Source organism: Hylaeus anthracinus, unplaced genomic scaffold (assembly GCF_026225885.1).
Source record: "Hylaeus anthracinus isolate JK02 unplaced genomic scaffold, UHH_iyHylAnth1.0_haploid 12001, whole genome shotgun sequence".
Taxonomy (NCBI): domain Eukaryota; kingdom Metazoa; phylum Arthropoda; class Insecta; order Hymenoptera; family Colletidae; genus Hylaeus; species Hylaeus anthracinus.
Genome location: NW_026534348.1, coordinates 3806816 through 3824042, shown reverse-complemented (window position 1 = coordinate 3824042; position 17227 = coordinate 3806816). Strand labels below are relative to the sequence as shown.

The window sequence follows — 17227 nt, the reverse complement described above, 5'->3', positions numbered from 1 at the left end:
GCCGTCTAACAGTGAAAAAAGGAACTATTATGACAAACTTAAACGTTTTTTCGATAGAATATTCGAACATAGCATAAACAAATCCTTAGTGTTCTTGTAATGAAAATTGTTGAAATGCATTTGATATTTTTCAGTCAAATTTCACTTGAATCATTTTGCTGCCCGATGTTCTATAAATGATTACAATTTCCATTTCGTTGAACTAGGTTTTGAGAGAAGTGGCGTTATGATTATTGTTAGATTTGTATGCTATTGATAAACCGGCGATTTAATTTCTACTTGTAATGGACGATGTAGAGGCCCCAGTTTTTTATTACGATGAAAGTGATTTTGTGGGACACGAGTATCTACAGGATGCAGACTATGAATACGAATACGAGGATATGGAAAGAGAAACCGTCTACGAATTGTATCAATACTGCCTTGGACCCACCGTTTATGATACAGCCTCATATATACTACCGTTATTTATTTCTACTGTTATATTTAGATTATGTGCTGGTTCTCGTAAGATGTATTCTTGTAGACGATATATAAACGAATTAGTGGAGTATAAAATCAAATGATCTACTTCTTTACTTAATATTACAGAACGCATATCGCATAGAACTTTCCATATATTATCAATGTTGATTGGTTTATACAATATCCATCACTATGTATCCGAATGCTTATACATATTACTAGTATTTTGTACATTTTCATACATCACTTTACACCTATCTACACGATACTATAAGTGTATAAGAATATTTTTGCCATCTCTCTTTATTATTGCATATTGGTAAGTTGCAAATCTACATTTATCTATAGAAATTCTTCTTCTATAGTTTTTAATTTTCAGTGAATTTTCCATGCCACCGATAGTTTGGCATAAAATACGCAGTGTGGTGTTGACAATGGCAATGAAAACAATTAGCATAGCTATAGATAAAATTGATTCAAATGATTTACCCGATATCCTTACTTATATGGGATACACTTTTTGCGGAGTTACATGTCTTTTTGGTCCATGGATATCGTTTAAGGATTATATTTCCATACGTTACTTACATAATCAGGTATACAAACGTTTTATTATTAGAAGTTGCATATTTTGTTTTGTAAATATATGAAACCAACTAATACACATTAACAAAATTTCTAATTCCTAGGATAAATGGTGGATACTGTATACCATTCAATATGCATTTTTATCCTTTCTATTTTTAACTATGTCAAATTGTTGGACTCAATGGATAGCAATGGATAATTCCTGGAAGTTAGTAAATATTATGCTGTTTTCCATATTTTACATTATAATAGGTACTAACTTTTCTTATCATTTTAGATGGTTACTAGCTTATAGAGATGCATTATCTTTTCGAACATCTCATTATTTCATTTCATATATTGCATCCACTGTATTACTACTAGGGGGATTTCCACTTGCGCTAACCGTTATAGTAAAACCATTAAAAGTAGAATTTCCACGGTCGCTTGTACAAGTTGTTATTTGTTGGAATTTACCGATGCATTTCTGGTTAAAAACGTGTACGTATTTATGTCATATACATTTTCATCAATGAATTTTACTCAAATTTCGGTATAAATTTTGTAGATATATTCCGTCCTAGTATTAATTATGTAGGAAAATTTGGAGCTGTGACAATTACGTATTTGACAAGTGCTCTTCTACATGGATTAAACTTCCAATTGGCAGCAGTCTTACTTAGTCTTGGATTTTATACATACGTAGAATTCCAGCTCAGATCTATACTCGCAAATACTTTTGACGCGTGTATCGCGTCCAAACAGTGTACTAAGAATAAATGTACGCATACATACAAAACTCATACTTCATGGTGGGTGTTTTTAACAAATATTATGTTTTCTGGATTATCAGTTTTCCATTTAGCTTATTTAGGTCTTATGTTTGATACATCTGAATTACAAGAAACAGGGTATAGTTATGTTCATACTATTGAAAAGTGGTCCCAACTTGGCTTTGCTAGTCACTGGGTAATGTTTGTTACATATTGTATATATTATTTAATTAGATAATACAAGGTATATATATAAAATGTTCATTAATTTTCAAAAATATACTCATGACGTTCGATATCGAATCAAGAAATGATCGAAACATACAAATTTAACACATTATTTAAATCAATTTTAATATAAATTTTTAGCTTTATAATTTTACACAAATGGTTTATATTTTTTACTATGTTTTGTACTATTTACTATGAAAATAAAGTGAAAGGAAGAAATAGTCTTTAATGTATCATACACCAATATATCTTTATAGAAAGTATAAAGTAACAAGCAGGAAAAATAGTATAATTTTATAATTCTGAAAGTAAGTAAAATACATAGTCTTTATTAGATGTATACCATAACGTATGTTTGCATGTGTGTATAAAACATATGAAACAATTAGTATATAATAACTATAAAAAAGCTTATATGCCATGATTGTTAAATAATACTCTATTGTATGCTAAACTTTAACATAATCATAACAGTGAATAAACATATTTTTTTAATCAAAATGCAATAATTTTGCACTTTGATTTTGATTGCTAGCAAAGCGGTATAATATAGATAATACTATGTTCGTAATATTACAACATAATGTAGTATATCTTCTACATTAAATTAGAAATACAAAAAAGTAAATTATTTTAGAATTAATCACTTACATTTCCGTGTATAAAATATATGAAATAATCTTTTTATGATTTAATTGCATATTTAAGGCAAAACATCGAAACATTGCAGGTTTGTACTCAATGTTATTTATAAACTAGATGACAATCAACTGAAATTACTTTGTAAATATATCTAGCTATATAAATATAAAATTTCTCTAACACTTGTTACGAGAGTCTAATTCTTAATTTCTGTACTATGTTATTTAACAGTATTCAATCTTCAATATGACATGTAGATACATAATCCTATATTATGTTCAATTATATAATTATAAATTATGCAACGAATTTTACACATAAAATTCGCAATGTTTAATCATAAATCAGATTCTTTCGAAACAACCAGTTTACAATTTATTTTACAATTACAAATTTTTTTCGATTAAAAAATGTACTTTCTCCATAGTCTTAGATTTTAAGGACACAGTATACAATACATTCTTTTATATTATTAAAATATCTTCGTCCTCGTATATATATAATATATATATTAATGACACTTTTTATAAAATGCATTAATTTATAACAGGACATCTCAAAAGTATAGGACGTATCGAAATATGCACATAAAGAAGTCTCATGTTTCGATTTGTCTCGTCCTCATGAAACAACCTGTATATAAATATAGATACATCACGCACATACATGTGATCTATTTTAATGTATAAATGGATTTACTGCGAAAAGTACGTTGTATTAACAAAAAAAAAAAACAAAAAAAAAAAAATAGACACGGAACTCAAATTCAATGCGAAAAAGTGTATCATGTTTCACAAGTACATAAATTTCAAAATACTTTCCAAAATAAATCCATTTATGAATTACAATAGGTTATATTAACAAAAATATTACATTCACTCGTGTATTACACACTACTACCAACGTATCTATTAATTTAATTACATATTCTACATAGAATAAAGTTAATAAAACGATAATCATACATGATTATTCACGCTGCACATTATCGCGTATCATCTTTTTAATGTATTCCAATTACTGTTCCTTTACTATCAACAATATTATAAAGTTTATGCAAAGCTTCTGAAGTATTTTAGAAAATCAAAAATTCTTTAATGTTTTCACAGTATGTTTTAAGCATATATTTATATAAAATAACTTTACCATACCAAACAGTTCAATATGTACATTATACAATTTGATGATCTTTAGCTTTAGAATAAAATTATATATTGAACTAATTAACAACGAGGAAATTGCTTTGCAAAATATTTTAAATAATAAGAGATATTTAAGAAACTAGAAATGCTGCCACAATGTATAATTTCGACTATACAATATATTGCTTTGTAAAGCTGTTACACTTCACCTTAAAAAGCGGTACTTCTTTCTAGAAAAGTATGGCGTAAAATGTACATAAACACTTGTAACAGCTTATCATCTTATTTTTATAATTATACTCAACAGCATTTTGAATAATAAACATATTTTCCTATTTACATTGTATAAAAAGTTACAAAAAGAAAATTTATTTCTTTTAACTGCACCTTCAGATTACTTGATGAAATATAGACATTTTAAATTTCGGATTATCTTCATTAGTATGAACGAATGTAAGATTAAAATGGTGTAGTCACCACTTGTATTAAAATAAAAAAAAAAATTATTTTTACTAATCCTCTTTGCTTTCTTTTCAAACTATTAATACATGAAATATGTATTATATACATCATTATATTAACACTTCGTAATCACCCTGTGTAGACATAGATGGTTGCAATGAGATACATATTTTAATGGCTATTATAATGATTTCTCAAATCACATTTTCTGATATGTTTTGTATCCAAGACATTGTCAAATAATAAATATAAGTACAGTAAAAAAAAAAATAATGTTCCACAAACTTATATGAATAAACAAAAATATCTGAAGATACAGTTAAAATTGCTACAGATAATAGTATAGGTAAATTAATTATTTATAATTCAAACTAATTTTTATTATACTATGATTGCAATTTCTGATTAATGAATATTATGCGTGTAATATGATTAGCACAATAACAAATTTATGTCTACTTGTAAAATCTATGTTTATCCATAAATTGCCGTTTCAACTTAAAATTTAAATGTCTATATAGTACAAACACTCTTTCATAATTTAATAAATATATGTGCAAGAGTTATGTGTGTATAGATATATTTTATATGAAGATAAATAAGTTATGTTAATTACATAGGTATAAGTAAGAATGCACATTGGGATTGTAAGTTTCTATCGAGAGCAAAGAGAACGGAGGTAAAAATTAATATATTTAAAGCGTTCGAAAGTACGTTTACGGTGTTACGTTTTTCTGACCAGCAGAAAGAGACGCAATTAATGAAGACGAATGAAAATCACGCTGTGTTTAGTTGCGAACGTTCAACGAGTCGCAGAACGTGGAAGAATTTTTCAAATCTGTGCAGAGCGCAAATAATTATGAGAAACTTATAATCCAAGATACAAATATGGACATAAAATAACTACCTTGAAAAAGCTATGACCGGGACTGCAGATCTATTTGACCTTCGTTGATTATAATAGAAACTTGGACCATAGTTGCTCAAGTTGAAGATTGAAGATCAGTGAGATGATTTTATCGAATGATTGGATTTAAGCGATGAGTCCTTCGGCACTGGTGAGATGCTCGAATTACTGGATTGTCCTCCCCAACGTCACTGAGAATATCGGTTAGTCATCTGATAAATGCAGTTTTATAACTTTTGGTTGTGCGCGCACTGCAAGTCACAGAAATAAATGGGAGCAATTTGTTAGCCACCTTAGGAGCTACTTGATCCCTAAGCTCTAAACATAGCTTATACAGTTTAGAGGCCTGGACAGTAATCCAATCTAATAAAAAGATATTCCACTTTTATATAATCATAACGAATTTTTTAAAATAATACATACTCAACTAATTCATTCGAGTAGTATTACATACAAAAAGTTAAATAAACGATTGCATTCCTGTTATTTGTCCAGGCCTGTCATAATTTTAAGTATTAAAATTACATGCCATCAATGAAAATATCTTCTTAGTGCATGCTGCATGCATATTAATGATATTAATCAGGAGTATGGGAGCTTTTGACAGGGCTTCACATTCTTTTATATATCTAATATATAATTTTATACCGAATTATACATTGCACATTGAAAAATTGAAATGCTGTTACATTAAATTTTACTTCTTAAATTCGTTATTTTAATAAAAGAATGGAGGCTGAATTACACACGTAACACACTGTATGGAAAGGGTCTATTTAGATTCAATATGAAGGAGAGCCGACAAAATGCCAAAGTTGTAAACATTTCATAAAGAAAGCTATGCAACAGTTACTTAGCAAAGTTTGAAGAGTAACAGTCATTGAGACTTACTGCCTTAGAGAATTATGATAGCGATTTACTCGATCTGCAGACCTGAGAATCATATTCATGCCCTGTTGCGGTTGCGCGACTGAATGATTTGCAGACGCATTTGTAGTACGGGTCTCTGTGATGCAGGAAGTTCTTATACTGGCCCTTGTCACCGGTTTCGATACAGATATTGATGTAACGGAAGTAGTGGTGGTTGTGTTGTTGTTGTTGTTGATATTATGGATCTGTGTTGCTGGTTTAGTAGACTTAACATGACGCGGAGGTGAATCACGGATACTGTTGACCAGCCAACTGTTTCTATAATTTTTAGTAAAAGTTGGACCTGTACTTACTTTCGTAATAAGCAACAGTCAGAACACGAACTAAATTTACAAGGGAAGTTTGAAAATTCAGGAAATTTTGAAGCATTACGCGTAAATTGGTTACAAAAAAATTACTTGTAAATAAACTTGCAGAATTTTCTGAATTTCTGGATCCCCTAATTTCTCTTGTTAGTACACTTTAAACCGGATTCGAAAAAATGCTGTTAGAATTGAAGACTAAATTGAAATATTAGAGAGATAAAGCATGAAATAAGAGGAGAATGAATTACTAAGAAGAAAAGTAATAAATATAAGCAATTATTATATAATAAAAATCAATTGACCGACCTTTTAGCAATAGTTGCAGTTGATCTAGGCAGAAGAACCCTTTTCGTGGGATCTTTCTTTTTATTTCCAGTTAATGCATTAATTGTACTCTTCTTACTTCTTGTTTGTAATAATGCACATAAATATGGGCTAAAAATGTAATGCATGCCGATTAATAATTCGTCTTTCTTACAATGAATAAATTAAATTGTATTAACGTGACACTTACTGTACATCTGTTGATGATCCAGTAGTGGTACTAAGCGTGTGATTCGTTGGTAAATTTCGTCTTTTGGCTTTTATTTGATTTAATTTGTCGCCTTGAGTCAAGCTAATGTATTTAGTTGTGCTAGTACCAGCAGCAGGAGTATTGTCGTCTAATGTAATTCCATCGACTCTATGCATAATTCCAGAAACATTATCTTGTATCAGATGAGAATCTTTCAGATTGGTCAAAAATGCTGTCTTAGGTCTACCAATTATAGAATATATTCCATATTTATGCACTGGATTCCCATTCTTTGGTTGTAATGGTTCTTTTAACAGAGAGTGCAGATATGCCTCATTTCTAAACAATAAAATTTATAAATATTTATTAATTTACAATTATATATAAACTACTCGAAAAAAATATTTGATACAGATACATACTTCACTAAACAATTTTGCTGATGTCCAATTACCGAACCTGGTCTACATATTCTTATCCACGCAATTGTTTCGTGAGCTGTTAAATGATAATGTTTCATGATGTAACAGGCTATCAAAGTACCCGTCCTGCCAAGTCCTGCTTTACAATGTACAGCAACAGCACCGTTTGCATTCTCTGCTATTTTAAGAAATTGACGTATAATTGCTTCCGTTGGAGTTGAACCATCGGCAAAAAATAAGTCTTTATGATCAAATCCTGCATCTATGAAGCTTGATGCATCATAAATTTTTGTATTAAGTCGTATGATTGTAGTTACATTGTTGTCACGGAAGTACGTAAAATATGATTCTGGTCCATGAAGTGGATACCCTGCATAGAATAAAAATAAAAAAAAATATATTACAATTTGATCTAGTATATCGACGTAAATAAATACGTACCATTTTCTATTTTAGATTTAGCATAAGGTCCGCAAAATGCGATAAATTTATCAGGAACAATCCAATTTAAATCCCCATTTTCTACTCTTTCAAAGTATTCGTATTCTTTAACACGAAAATCTTGAAAATTAAAGAATCCAAGTCTGTGGCACTTATATATGGCACTCAGACATTCACTTAACGATATTTGGTAACATGGCATACCAATAGAAGCATCGCGAAACATAATAAACGACGGACAATTAGGACTACTAGTTAAACAATCATAGACTTCATCCGCTGTTCGTTTACAATATAATATCTGAAAAATATTTTGTCTTTAAAATTATCATGTTCCAGATTAAGTATAAATGACAATATTCCAATGAAAACTTACAGCATAGCTTCCTATAAGGAAAGCAGCATTGACTCTTTTCTGTGGATCCATAGTTGTATAATGTACAATTTTCTTTTTCTTTAAAGTTACTGCCTTTAGTTTTTTATTAACCTTTTGGCAATAGTGATATAACATTGCAAGATTTAACGGACCGAAATCATTATAAAAATTTTCGTAAACCAGTTCTTCATCGATACTGAAATAATGGATGTTTGGAGTACTCTTTGGCTTTATCATTGTCCTCAACATTACAAAATATAATCGATCTAGAAGAAAACAAAGATGAATATATTAACATGTTATAAGCTTCAATTTTACGAATATTTGGAAATCATTTACCTTTTATAAATTCTGTTGCGCATACTAGTATATCGTTTGTATCTTCCATTATTGGTTTGTACTGGTTATCTGGTATTGCGAATACCAACAGAGCAAGCCTGTCATCGGTGCAATCACCAACAAAGGACACAATTTAATTAGCACAGCCAGTGATCACAAGAAATATATAAAAACACAGAAGGTTAAGAGTAGGTGTTGCAAAGGTAAACTAGATTCATCTACCAACGCACGATTATGTTCGTACGATGCATTTAATGCATATGAATTGACAATTAGGACAACGCAGAAAACGGTACGGTGCGTACTGTATTCAAGAATGCTACACTTACCTGCGCGACCGTTACAAGATTCAAACTTGGTCAATCGAAAATCAGTGATGGCCGATCGGTTGCGTCGTAGAGTCTTTCCGGTTATATTATACATTCAAATGTTCGTTACTTGGCGTACATCTTTGAGTTTGTCTCTATTATTCAGACGTATCCCGTCTTTGAAAAATATCCACGAAACATTTATTTTTTACGTATACCAACATCATTATCCACCATGGAACCAGGTTTCATATATACTGCCATGTTGGTTGTCTTCGCAATATTAAACTGATGACGACGTATGAATTCGATGTCGGGAATAAGGAACATCGTAAGACGTTCACCAATGTTGCGTAAAACCCTCAGGCTAAAATGCAGTCAATGTTATACGATTATAACACAATTACGTTGTGACTGGTTCTGACGATTTATCCAGACTTTATTTGGAGAGGAGAGAACTGGAGAGAACTAGGCAACACTAGGCAACGATTATTCTAATAATCGGAAAACAGCGCACTCTATCCAATCAAACATTCTTACATTGCTCAACTATACTGATAATTATTGGTATTGGTTTCTTTTTTTTTAATTGTAATTGAATTTACTTTTTTTTTTTACAATCCATTTCGAATATATATTCATGTTTCTTTTTATGCATTCGTCACTACCTTTCCGAATTCTAAGTTCAGTTGGTTTTAATACCAGTGGCGCTATCGGTGGGAAAACGTCCAAGTTTGTAGTGAAAATAGTTCTCATTGTTTTTGTAAAATGGCGCCACCAACACGTTCGTAAAAATAAATAAAATTTTATTATTCTTATGTAAACATGTGATCTGTAATCATTCGCTATAAAAGTCAGAATGAAAACGAATATTATTTCAGGAGTATTTTATTCGATACAGTAATAATACAGGATTTGTGGGGTTACACACATTTATCAATTTTTACATGTACGGTTCTTCACACATGTTTCAAACTTCACATTGATAATTGTTTGTAATTGGCTATTGCGTTTGAACGTAACAGAGATTTTCTTTTATCGCGCAATTCATTTTTCCGTTAGTAGCAATTATTTTTAACATTACCCTAACAACCGTCATACAGTTCAAACGTGTTTTCAATCAGCTCCTTGTATTCAAATTGTTAATCTTATTTAATTGTTCTTGTTTAAATAAATTAATACTAGTAGCGCCATCGGCGGGAGAATGCTCAAGTTAGTAGCAAATTTAATTTCCATTCTTGACACTAGATTGACACTAGATTGCCGCCACTTGGAAATTCTAAATGGCGCCATCTAGCAGGAAAAAGAGGAACTATTTGAGGACAACCTTGGGGGTTTTCCCACCGATGGCGCCACTATTAACCATAACCTAACCATAACCATCTTTATGGTTAACGGGAAAGGGTAAAGCTGGGTAAAGCTCAGTAAAGTCAGTTAGGTGTTAATAGAAGATGGAATTACGTTTTCATTAGTAATTGAGTAAAACTGTAATAAAAGGAAGCAAACAATGGAACGCGAAGAAAATGTGCAGGCAAATCCAGATCAAATTGAAAATGTAACTTCCAAAGCATTTGTATTTTCTGAACCGAACATACTTAGTCCTCCGAAAGCTATTAATTTTGAGGTTACTTCGGAACAGTCATCTGATCAATCCGTTATTAAGAAGAATGTATTTACTTTCGCTACGCCAACGGCAGTGCCACGGCCAAGCGTTCAAAATACACCCATTTATAAGTCAAGCATTAGCGGTAAAGAATATAAACCCAAAATATCCAGACACTCGTATAAACCAGCCGTCAATGTATTTGCTCAGGCACTAAAAGATACCGCGATGTTTGAACAATTCAAAAAGAATTCAAGATCGCAAGTTACTAAAACCAATCCAGAAAATTCTATAATATGCACAAATGTACCTCAGTCGTTACTCACAAAATCAGCAGCGAGGGAATATTTTCAGATGTTTGGAAATCTTCTGAAAATAACTATTCGTCCTAAGAAACAGATAATAACTGTGATTTATGCCACCAAAAAAGAAGCAAATGTTGCTTACTGTAAAAGCGGCGAATATTTAGGAAAGAAATTTAATGTACAGTGGTCTAAATTATGCCAATCACCAAAATCTCCTACAAAGAAAAAAGAGTTCCCTAAAAATCTTGTATCTAATTTTTTGAAATCACCAGATGAAGAAATTAAATCAGAGTTAGATGCTATGATGAATTTAGAATATAACTTACATAGTAATTACAGAGATAATAATGATGGGACTTTGGTTAAAAAAAATAAAGTATTACAACCAAAAAGTACATTGAAGACTACAGCTAGAGTGGAAAAAGGATCTGCAAAGTCTGAGAAACTTAAATCGGATAGTCAAATATCGGATCTGTTACCTAATGCTACCTTTGAGGAACTACAAAATATAATTCATCAACCAGCATATACTTCTGAAGACAAATATAAAGTATTAGAAGCGAGAGATCGACTTATTCGAATGAGACAAGTTAAATCTCACACATTAGCAGCAGCTAGAGTAATGATTGGCACTTGTCCTGATATGTGTCCTGAGAAAGAACGTTTAATGCGTGAATCTAAAAGGCAATTAGCATTATACGAATTACAGGAAGGCAATGAATATAAAATAAATCATATGATTGCTGTAAAACAGTACTCCAGATCTTCTGCGGATCAGGAAGAACCAATGGCTCACGAACTGAGACCAGTGAAATCTTTAAAAATGACTATGAGTTACTTGCTTCACGAAATAGCGAATCTATGCGATCAACCGGGAACAAATTTGGGAGAGTGGTATCATTTCTTATGGGACAGAACGAGAGGGATTCGAAAAGATATAACACAGCAAGAATTATGTTGCCCTGATAGCGTCGAGCTTGTTGAACAATGCGCTAGATTTCACATAGTATGTTCCGAACGGCTGTGCGCAGAAGAACCATCTATTTTTGACAAAAGAATTAATTCCGATAATTTAACAAAATCTTTACAATCGTTAAAGTACATGTACCATGACTTGAGAGTGAATGGAATTAATTGCAAGAATGAACCTGAATTTCGAGCGTATATTATTTTATTGAATTTGAATAATAGCAATTTTATGTGGGATTTACAAAGATTGCCAAAAAGTATACAAAAATCACCGGAAGTACGATTTGCGTTAGACGTATATTCTGCTCTGGACTCGAATGACTATTATAAATTTTTTAAACTTGTTCGAAAAACGACGTATTTGAATGCGTGCATCTTACTTAGATATTTCAATCAAGTAAGATTGAAGGCATTGTCAGTAATGGTAAAAGCCTATTGCAGAACTGCATCAACGGCATATCCGCTATACGAACTGATAGATATTCTAGGTTTTGAAGATGAAAATGAAGCTGTTTACTTCTGCGAGCAAATAGGTTTAAATGTTTCAAAGGATGAACTACATATACTGCTGAATCGACAAAATTTCACCATGCCTGTATTAAATATAAAACAAAATAGAGCTTGTAATGTAATAGAGTACAAAAGGACTGTGAGAGAACTATCTATTGGAGAATGTATAGCAGCAGGAGAGATGCCAGAAAAGACTTACAAATACCACAAACCACACAACAGTTTCGATTCAAGTGGTTATTTAATGCCTGACTCAGTTAATGCAGAAGATCAAAATAAAACTGTTACTAGTACATTAAACGACCCATATGAGTATATAGATGAAGACACAATAGAAACTGAGGAGCCTGTAACAATATCCGAAAAAGATCGAAATAAAACTGAAACTGTAATTACTGTTGATCATACAGATTCGTTTAAACCAGTTACAGATACCAAACTCAATGTAAATGCCTTCATACCTATGAAATCTGATACTACTGTTCCCTTCACTTTCAAACCTCAGATGCAAGTCAAGGAATCTCAAATCAATGTAAATGTAATACAAAAACCAAAAGTAGAAAAACAAAAGGATACAAATATATTTAGTTTTACAACAAAACAAAAAAATATTGTACCAAATTTAAATAAAACTAGCGAATCTTCGCCTTCATCTAACGCGTTCAATAATACATCGATAACTACAAACGTTTCTAATATATTCTCTAAGCCAGTTGAATCGTCACAGTACAATAGCGTCGCTTCACCATTTGCAACAACTACAAATAAAAGTATATTTTCTGGAGCTGCTCAGGGAAATATATTTACGAGAAATCTTACTCCTTCCACGATATTTTCTAATACGTACTCGAATACTCAATCTGCTTCAAAATCATCAAATGTCCCGAGTACTGTGACTGCAGCAAAGGATAATAAAATAAAAGAGACAAAGAGATTTTCTGCGCCTATGGAACAAGCGCAAACTGAAACTTCGGAACAAGTAAAAACTGAAAAATTAAAAGAACAAGCAAATGCTAAAAAGATGCAGCGCGTCAACGAAACTGCAAACGAAATTTTGAATACTTTACAGACAGAAATTGTGGAAGCTTATTGTTCCGAATTAGTAAGAGAGGAAATTAATAAAATAAATATTTGTAACACATTATGCAAGGATATTAGTAATCAAATTTTAAATGAAGTTACACACGAAATATGCGATAGTATTTTACAAGAAGAAATTGGCAATAAACAAAAATTGCATGAAATATCAATGAGAATAAAAAATAGAACGTTTATAAAATATTTTAATATATGGAAATGTAATGCATTGAAAAAGAAGCAGCAAAGAAAAGCATTAGATAGTACACCTGTCTGGCTGCAAAAACTCTCTAGTAAACAATGCGCAAAATTATTATATTCTAAAGACCAAGATCTAGTTATACAAAATATGTGTAAAAGACGGGATAAACAGAAAACCACAAAATCATATATCGATTTGTTAGCACCAATTGAAGTTATAATTTACATGGGTATTAAAGAAAATTTGAAATGTTTGCAAATAAATATGCATTCGAATTATTATTGGAAATTAGTTATTTCTTGGCCAGACTTACATAATAAACCAGTTTTATGGCATCACAAAAAAATAATGAATCAATATCTATATCCTGATGATTATACTGCAGATCCTATTATAAAGCTGTATCAGTCGAATCAAGTTGAAACTTTACATATTTGCATTAGACACTTTGAAGGTCTGATTAGTGACCATAACTTAATAGGATCGGATGCTCTCCTATTTATAGCAGATGCCGCTGAAGACATTAAATTTGTAATAAAACGTTTAATGAATGCTGTATTGTCAAGGGATAGACTTATGCCTATACCTCTTGTTTTCATTGTTTTCGGTGATATACATCGCGAAACACAAGATAAACTAGTTGTTCCTATCCTAGAAAAATTATTGAAAGCAGGATATTTGTCAACATATACGAGTATGTACGAAAAGGAATTAACTGAAAAAACAATTTTAAATCTGATCCAAAGTACGGTACTTTGGTTGTCCATAAATAAATCACCTAAAAATCCATTAGAAATGGATTACTTACAAAACATTTATGATATTTGCTTAACAGAAGAATTATGGCTGAGGTATTTAAATCAATGACATTCTATTTAATTTACATGAACTTTTCTTTTATTAAAAATTTGCTTAATCAACATTTTTACAGGATATTGGATGATTCACCTTTTAATGAAAAATTATCACACGCTCTGAAGGAACCCAAATTCATAATTGATTTACATAATGAAGCAGTTACTCATCTAATAGACATAATATTGGATCCAGAATCTTTCATGTATACTGAGTTTGCTCCAGAATTTAACAAATTTATCAAAAATCGGTATATGATGCCCTGCAGTTATGAGTATTTTGATGATACTTGGAAGAAAGAGGATTATAAGGCAACATTGGAAAAAGTGATGTCTAGTTTTAAATTGCCTCAATGGAAGTAAGTATTTATGCATTGAATGAATGTGCATACGCATGTATGAATTTAATTAAATTAATTTCTACTTATTCCAGATACTCATGGCCAATAAATGACAGTAGCACACTTTATCAAAGCATAACCAATTACTGTCAAGAAGCATTGCTCAATGCTAACAGTAATGAAGTATCCTGTAATATATTAAGTCATTTATTTTTTACATCTGATATTTCGAACGTATCGAACTTCGTCGATGTTCTATTATATATTGTAAAAAGAAAGGCACATCTTATTGACAGAGATTTGAAAGTGGTTTATAACAAGAATCACATAAAACACTTTCGAACTTTACCATGGTGGTTGAAATCTAACTTATTAACTGAATACACGATTGTACCGAACGAACTTAGTATGCAAGAAACTGAGCAGAAAAACGGAAAAGAAAACAATATTAGCGAACCAATTATAAAAAAACGAAAAATACATAAATCTCTAGAAAATGACTTCAGACTTGAACCATTAGCAGAATTTTGTGAAAACAGTCAAAGTCAAGTAATGGAAGTACATTATATCTCAAAACAGATCGAAGATCGTCTAAAGGCACATCAACAACAGAGTTCCTTATTTGAGGAAAGATTGAAGAATGCCTTGTTCGATGAAGTTGAAGGTACTTAATAATACGTAGATATGAAGACTAAGTTCGTCCCCTTGAAAGTTTGACAACGCCTCGAATACTACCGTATTTTAAAGTATTTTTATGATATACGATTGTATAGTGACATATAAAAACAAACATATACATACAAACTTTTTAATATAAGAATTTTTAATCACAAGACTTCCGTAGGATATACAAAGTAGTATAAGTCGCAATATTTATTACGAAATTATGTAATTTTATGTTACGTTTAAAATATATAAACCCTCTAATATTTTGTATATAATTTTTCAGTCAATATATCGGAATATATGTGTATAAATAGATCGATGTATTATTTATTTAACCACCCCATTGTTTTATTTCGTTTTGAAAGTTCAAAATATTCAAGCATGCTATTTGTACGAAAATGGGTAGCCATCTAGCGATGGACAGACTGAGTAATAAAATGAGAATCGAAAATTTCTAGCGGTGAAAAACTGAAACTATTTCTCAACAAACTTGGGCGATTTGCCACCGATGGCGTCACTAAGTATATTAAATTTTAACTGTTCGGCTTTGTGTACGAAGACACGATTTGTCGCGAACGGTTAAGACAAACCGGTTAAGACGGTCTCTCTCCCTCTCGCGCACATCAAGCTGATCGAGTAGTTCCGCGAGACGCGGTGAGGGGGGCGAGCAGCTGCGAATATACACGGCGATCACCGAGCCTCTCGCTCTCTCTTCCAAGAAATTTCGAGTGCGACAGTTTTTCTATATACGATTATAATAAAAAGACGCTCTCCCACACAAACTTTGTTAATTTAATTGTATTTAATTATTGACGACCGTGAGTCAAAATTTCCGCGCAACGGAAATCGACGAAGGTCGAAACAGAAACCATGTTATGAATTGTTTTCAATCTTACAGTATGTTTTATTGAGTATATATGCAAATAAATCCTTACTGCACACCAGTACAGCGGTGCAGAGAGGAGATTTATTGATTTCTTCTAGTAGAAGATTTGGTATAAGTCTATTTTGTGTTTACATTTGGTTCGAGTCAATGTAGAAAAGGAGAGAGGAAGAGAATGAGGTCTGAGAGAATAGACACACTTTTCCCCAACACCCCCTCGATCTATGAAACACTTTCGTGTTAATGGAAAAAGTAGGGTTAAGTGAGAGAAAAAGTAATGGCCACATGTCACAATGGTCGCGAATAAAATATTTAAAGATTTAAAATAAAAGACTCACTAAGTTTTCAAATTGAAAGCTGTAGAACATGAAGTAATAAATTTTAGGTTAGCGTCGACCAGTGTGCAAGGTCTGTCGCCGTTTGGGAAACGGTGGTAACAGATAGCTGGGTGCGTGACGAATTCTAAGAGTCACGGATGTTATGGTTGAGGCTTCTTATCTTTAAAAAAGTACTCAATATAACTATGTAATCTTAGAACTATCCAAGGGTATGCTTTACGTTAGAAGACATTTTTGGCCCTGAAAAGGGCCGTTTGTTACATAAGAGTATTTACGCTCTTTCTCCTCGAATACGACGAGCCAACTGGATGTCCTTTGGCATAATCGTCACTCTCTTTGCGTGAATTGCGCACAGGTTGGTATCTTCGAACAAACCAACGAGGTAAGCTTCGCTGGCTTCTTGCAAAGCCATAACAGCAGAGCTTTGGAATCGAAGATCGGTCTTGAAATCTTGGGCAATTTCTCTGACGAGACGTTGGAAAGGCAATTTACGGATCAAAAGTTCCGTGCTCTTCTGGTATCTTCGAATTTCACGAAGAGCGACAGTTCCGGGCCTGTAGCGATGAGGTTTCTTCACTCCTCCAGTAGCAGGGGCACTCTTACGAGCAGCCTTGGTTGCCAACTGTTTTCGTGGAGCCTTTCCACCGGTAGATTT

The 17227-nt window shown here is 31.9% G+C and overlaps 4 protein-coding genes across 9 annotated transcripts in view; 2 read left to right on the top strand and 2 right to left on the bottom strand.

Moving 5' to 3' along the window:
• The first annotated feature begins 41 nt into the window (after window positions 1-41).
• LOC128891430 (protein-serine O-palmitoleoyltransferase porcupine) lies at window positions 42-2255 on the top strand. The gene is made up of 6 exons (XM_054150900.1): window positions 42-507; window positions 592-784; window positions 845-1061; window positions 1155-1261; window positions 1331-1533; window positions 1601-2255. Exons 1-6 carry the CDS (start codon window positions 285-287, stop codon window positions 2041-2043), a joined length of 1386 nt encoding a protein of 461 aa, XP_054006875.1. The 5' UTR covers window positions 42-284; the 3' UTR covers window positions 2044-2255.
• A 170-nt stretch (window positions 2256-2425) lies between these two features.
• LOC128891428 (dual specificity protein phosphatase CDC14C) lies at window positions 2426-9687 on the bottom strand. 5 transcript variants are annotated; one of them, XR_008460826.1, is made up of 10 exons: window positions 8846-9686; window positions 8517-8614; window positions 8178-8443; window positions 7802-8102; window positions 7361-7730; window positions 6939-7277; window positions 6731-6859; window positions 6081-6377; window positions 5190-5380; window positions 2426-5120 (listed from the first exon to the last, which is right to left on the bottom strand). XR_008460826.1 is itself a non-coding variant. In XM_054150898.1 (9 exons), the coding sequence occupies exons 2-9, from the start codon at window positions 8563-8565 to the stop codon at window positions 5398-5400; spliced, it is 1755 nt and encodes a 584-aa protein (XP_054006873.1). In that variant the 5' UTR covers window positions 8566-8614; window positions 8846-9686; the 3' UTR covers window positions 2426-5397. The 5 variants fall into 5 exon arrangements, 4 of the variants coding, with proteins under 4 accessions (XP_054006873.1, XP_054006871.1, XP_054006872.1 ...); XM_054150898.1 differs by having other exon boundaries at window positions 2426-5401; XM_054150896.1 differs by having other exon boundaries at window positions 2426-5380.
• A 515-nt stretch (window positions 9688-10202) lies between these two features.
• LOC128890548 (uncharacterized) lies at window positions 10203-15666 on the top strand. The gene is made up of 3 exons (XM_054149116.1): window positions 10203-14341; window positions 14422-14703; window positions 14778-15666. Exons 1-3 carry the CDS (start codon window positions 10332-10334, stop codon window positions 15355-15357), a joined length of 4872 nt encoding a protein of 1623 aa, XP_054005091.1. The 5' UTR covers window positions 10203-10331; the 3' UTR covers window positions 15358-15666.
• Window positions 15667-16633: 967 nt separating this feature from the next.
• LOC128891447 (histone H3) overlaps window positions 16634-17227 on the bottom strand; it is a 686-nt gene continuing 92 nt past the window's right edge. The window contains exon 2 of one of the 2 annotated variants that reach the window (XM_054150932.1): window positions 16634-17209. In XM_054150932.1, coding sequence (XP_054006907.1) covers window positions 16844-17209 — 366 coding nt within the window. In that variant the 3' untranslated portion in view covers window positions 16634-16843. The other variant, XM_054150931.1, reaches the window with a different exon arrangement.

Bases quoted from the DNA above. Each gene is read 5' to 3' on its own strand.
- LOC128891430 (XM_054150900.1), top strand. From the start codon at position 285: ATGGACGATGTAGAGGCCCCAGTTTTTTATTACGATGAAAGTGATTTT. The intron at 508-591 runs GTAAGATGTATT...TTAATATTACAG, and splicing joins TAGATTATGTGCTGGTTCTC to AACGCATATCGCATAGAACT. The intron at 785-844 runs GTAAGTTGCAAA...TTTAATTTTCAG, and splicing joins CTCTTTATTATTGCATATTG to TGAATTTTCCATGCCACCGA.
- LOC128891428 (XM_054150896.1), bottom strand. From the start codon at position 8,565: ATGGAAGATACAAACGATATACTAGTATGCGCAACAGAATTTATAAAA. The intron at 6,860-6,938 runs GTAAGTGTCACG...TTACATTTTTAG, and splicing joins GGATCATCAACAGATGTACA to CCCATATTTATGTGCATTAT. The intron at 6,378-6,730 runs GTCGGTCAATTG...TAAAAATTATAG, and splicing joins ACTGCAACTATTGCTAAAAG to AAACAGTTGGCTGGTCAACA.
- LOC128890548 (XM_054149116.1), top strand. From the start codon at position 10,332: ATGGAACGCGAAGAAAATGTGCAGGCAAATCCAGATCAAATTGAAAAT. The intron at 14,342-14,421 runs GTATTTAAATCA...ACATTTTTACAG, and splicing joins ACAGAAGAATTATGGCTGAG to GATATTGGATGATTCACCTT. The intron at 14,704-14,777 runs GTAAGTATTTAT...TACTTATTCCAG, and splicing joins TTTAAATTGCCTCAATGGAA to ATACTCATGGCCAATAAATG.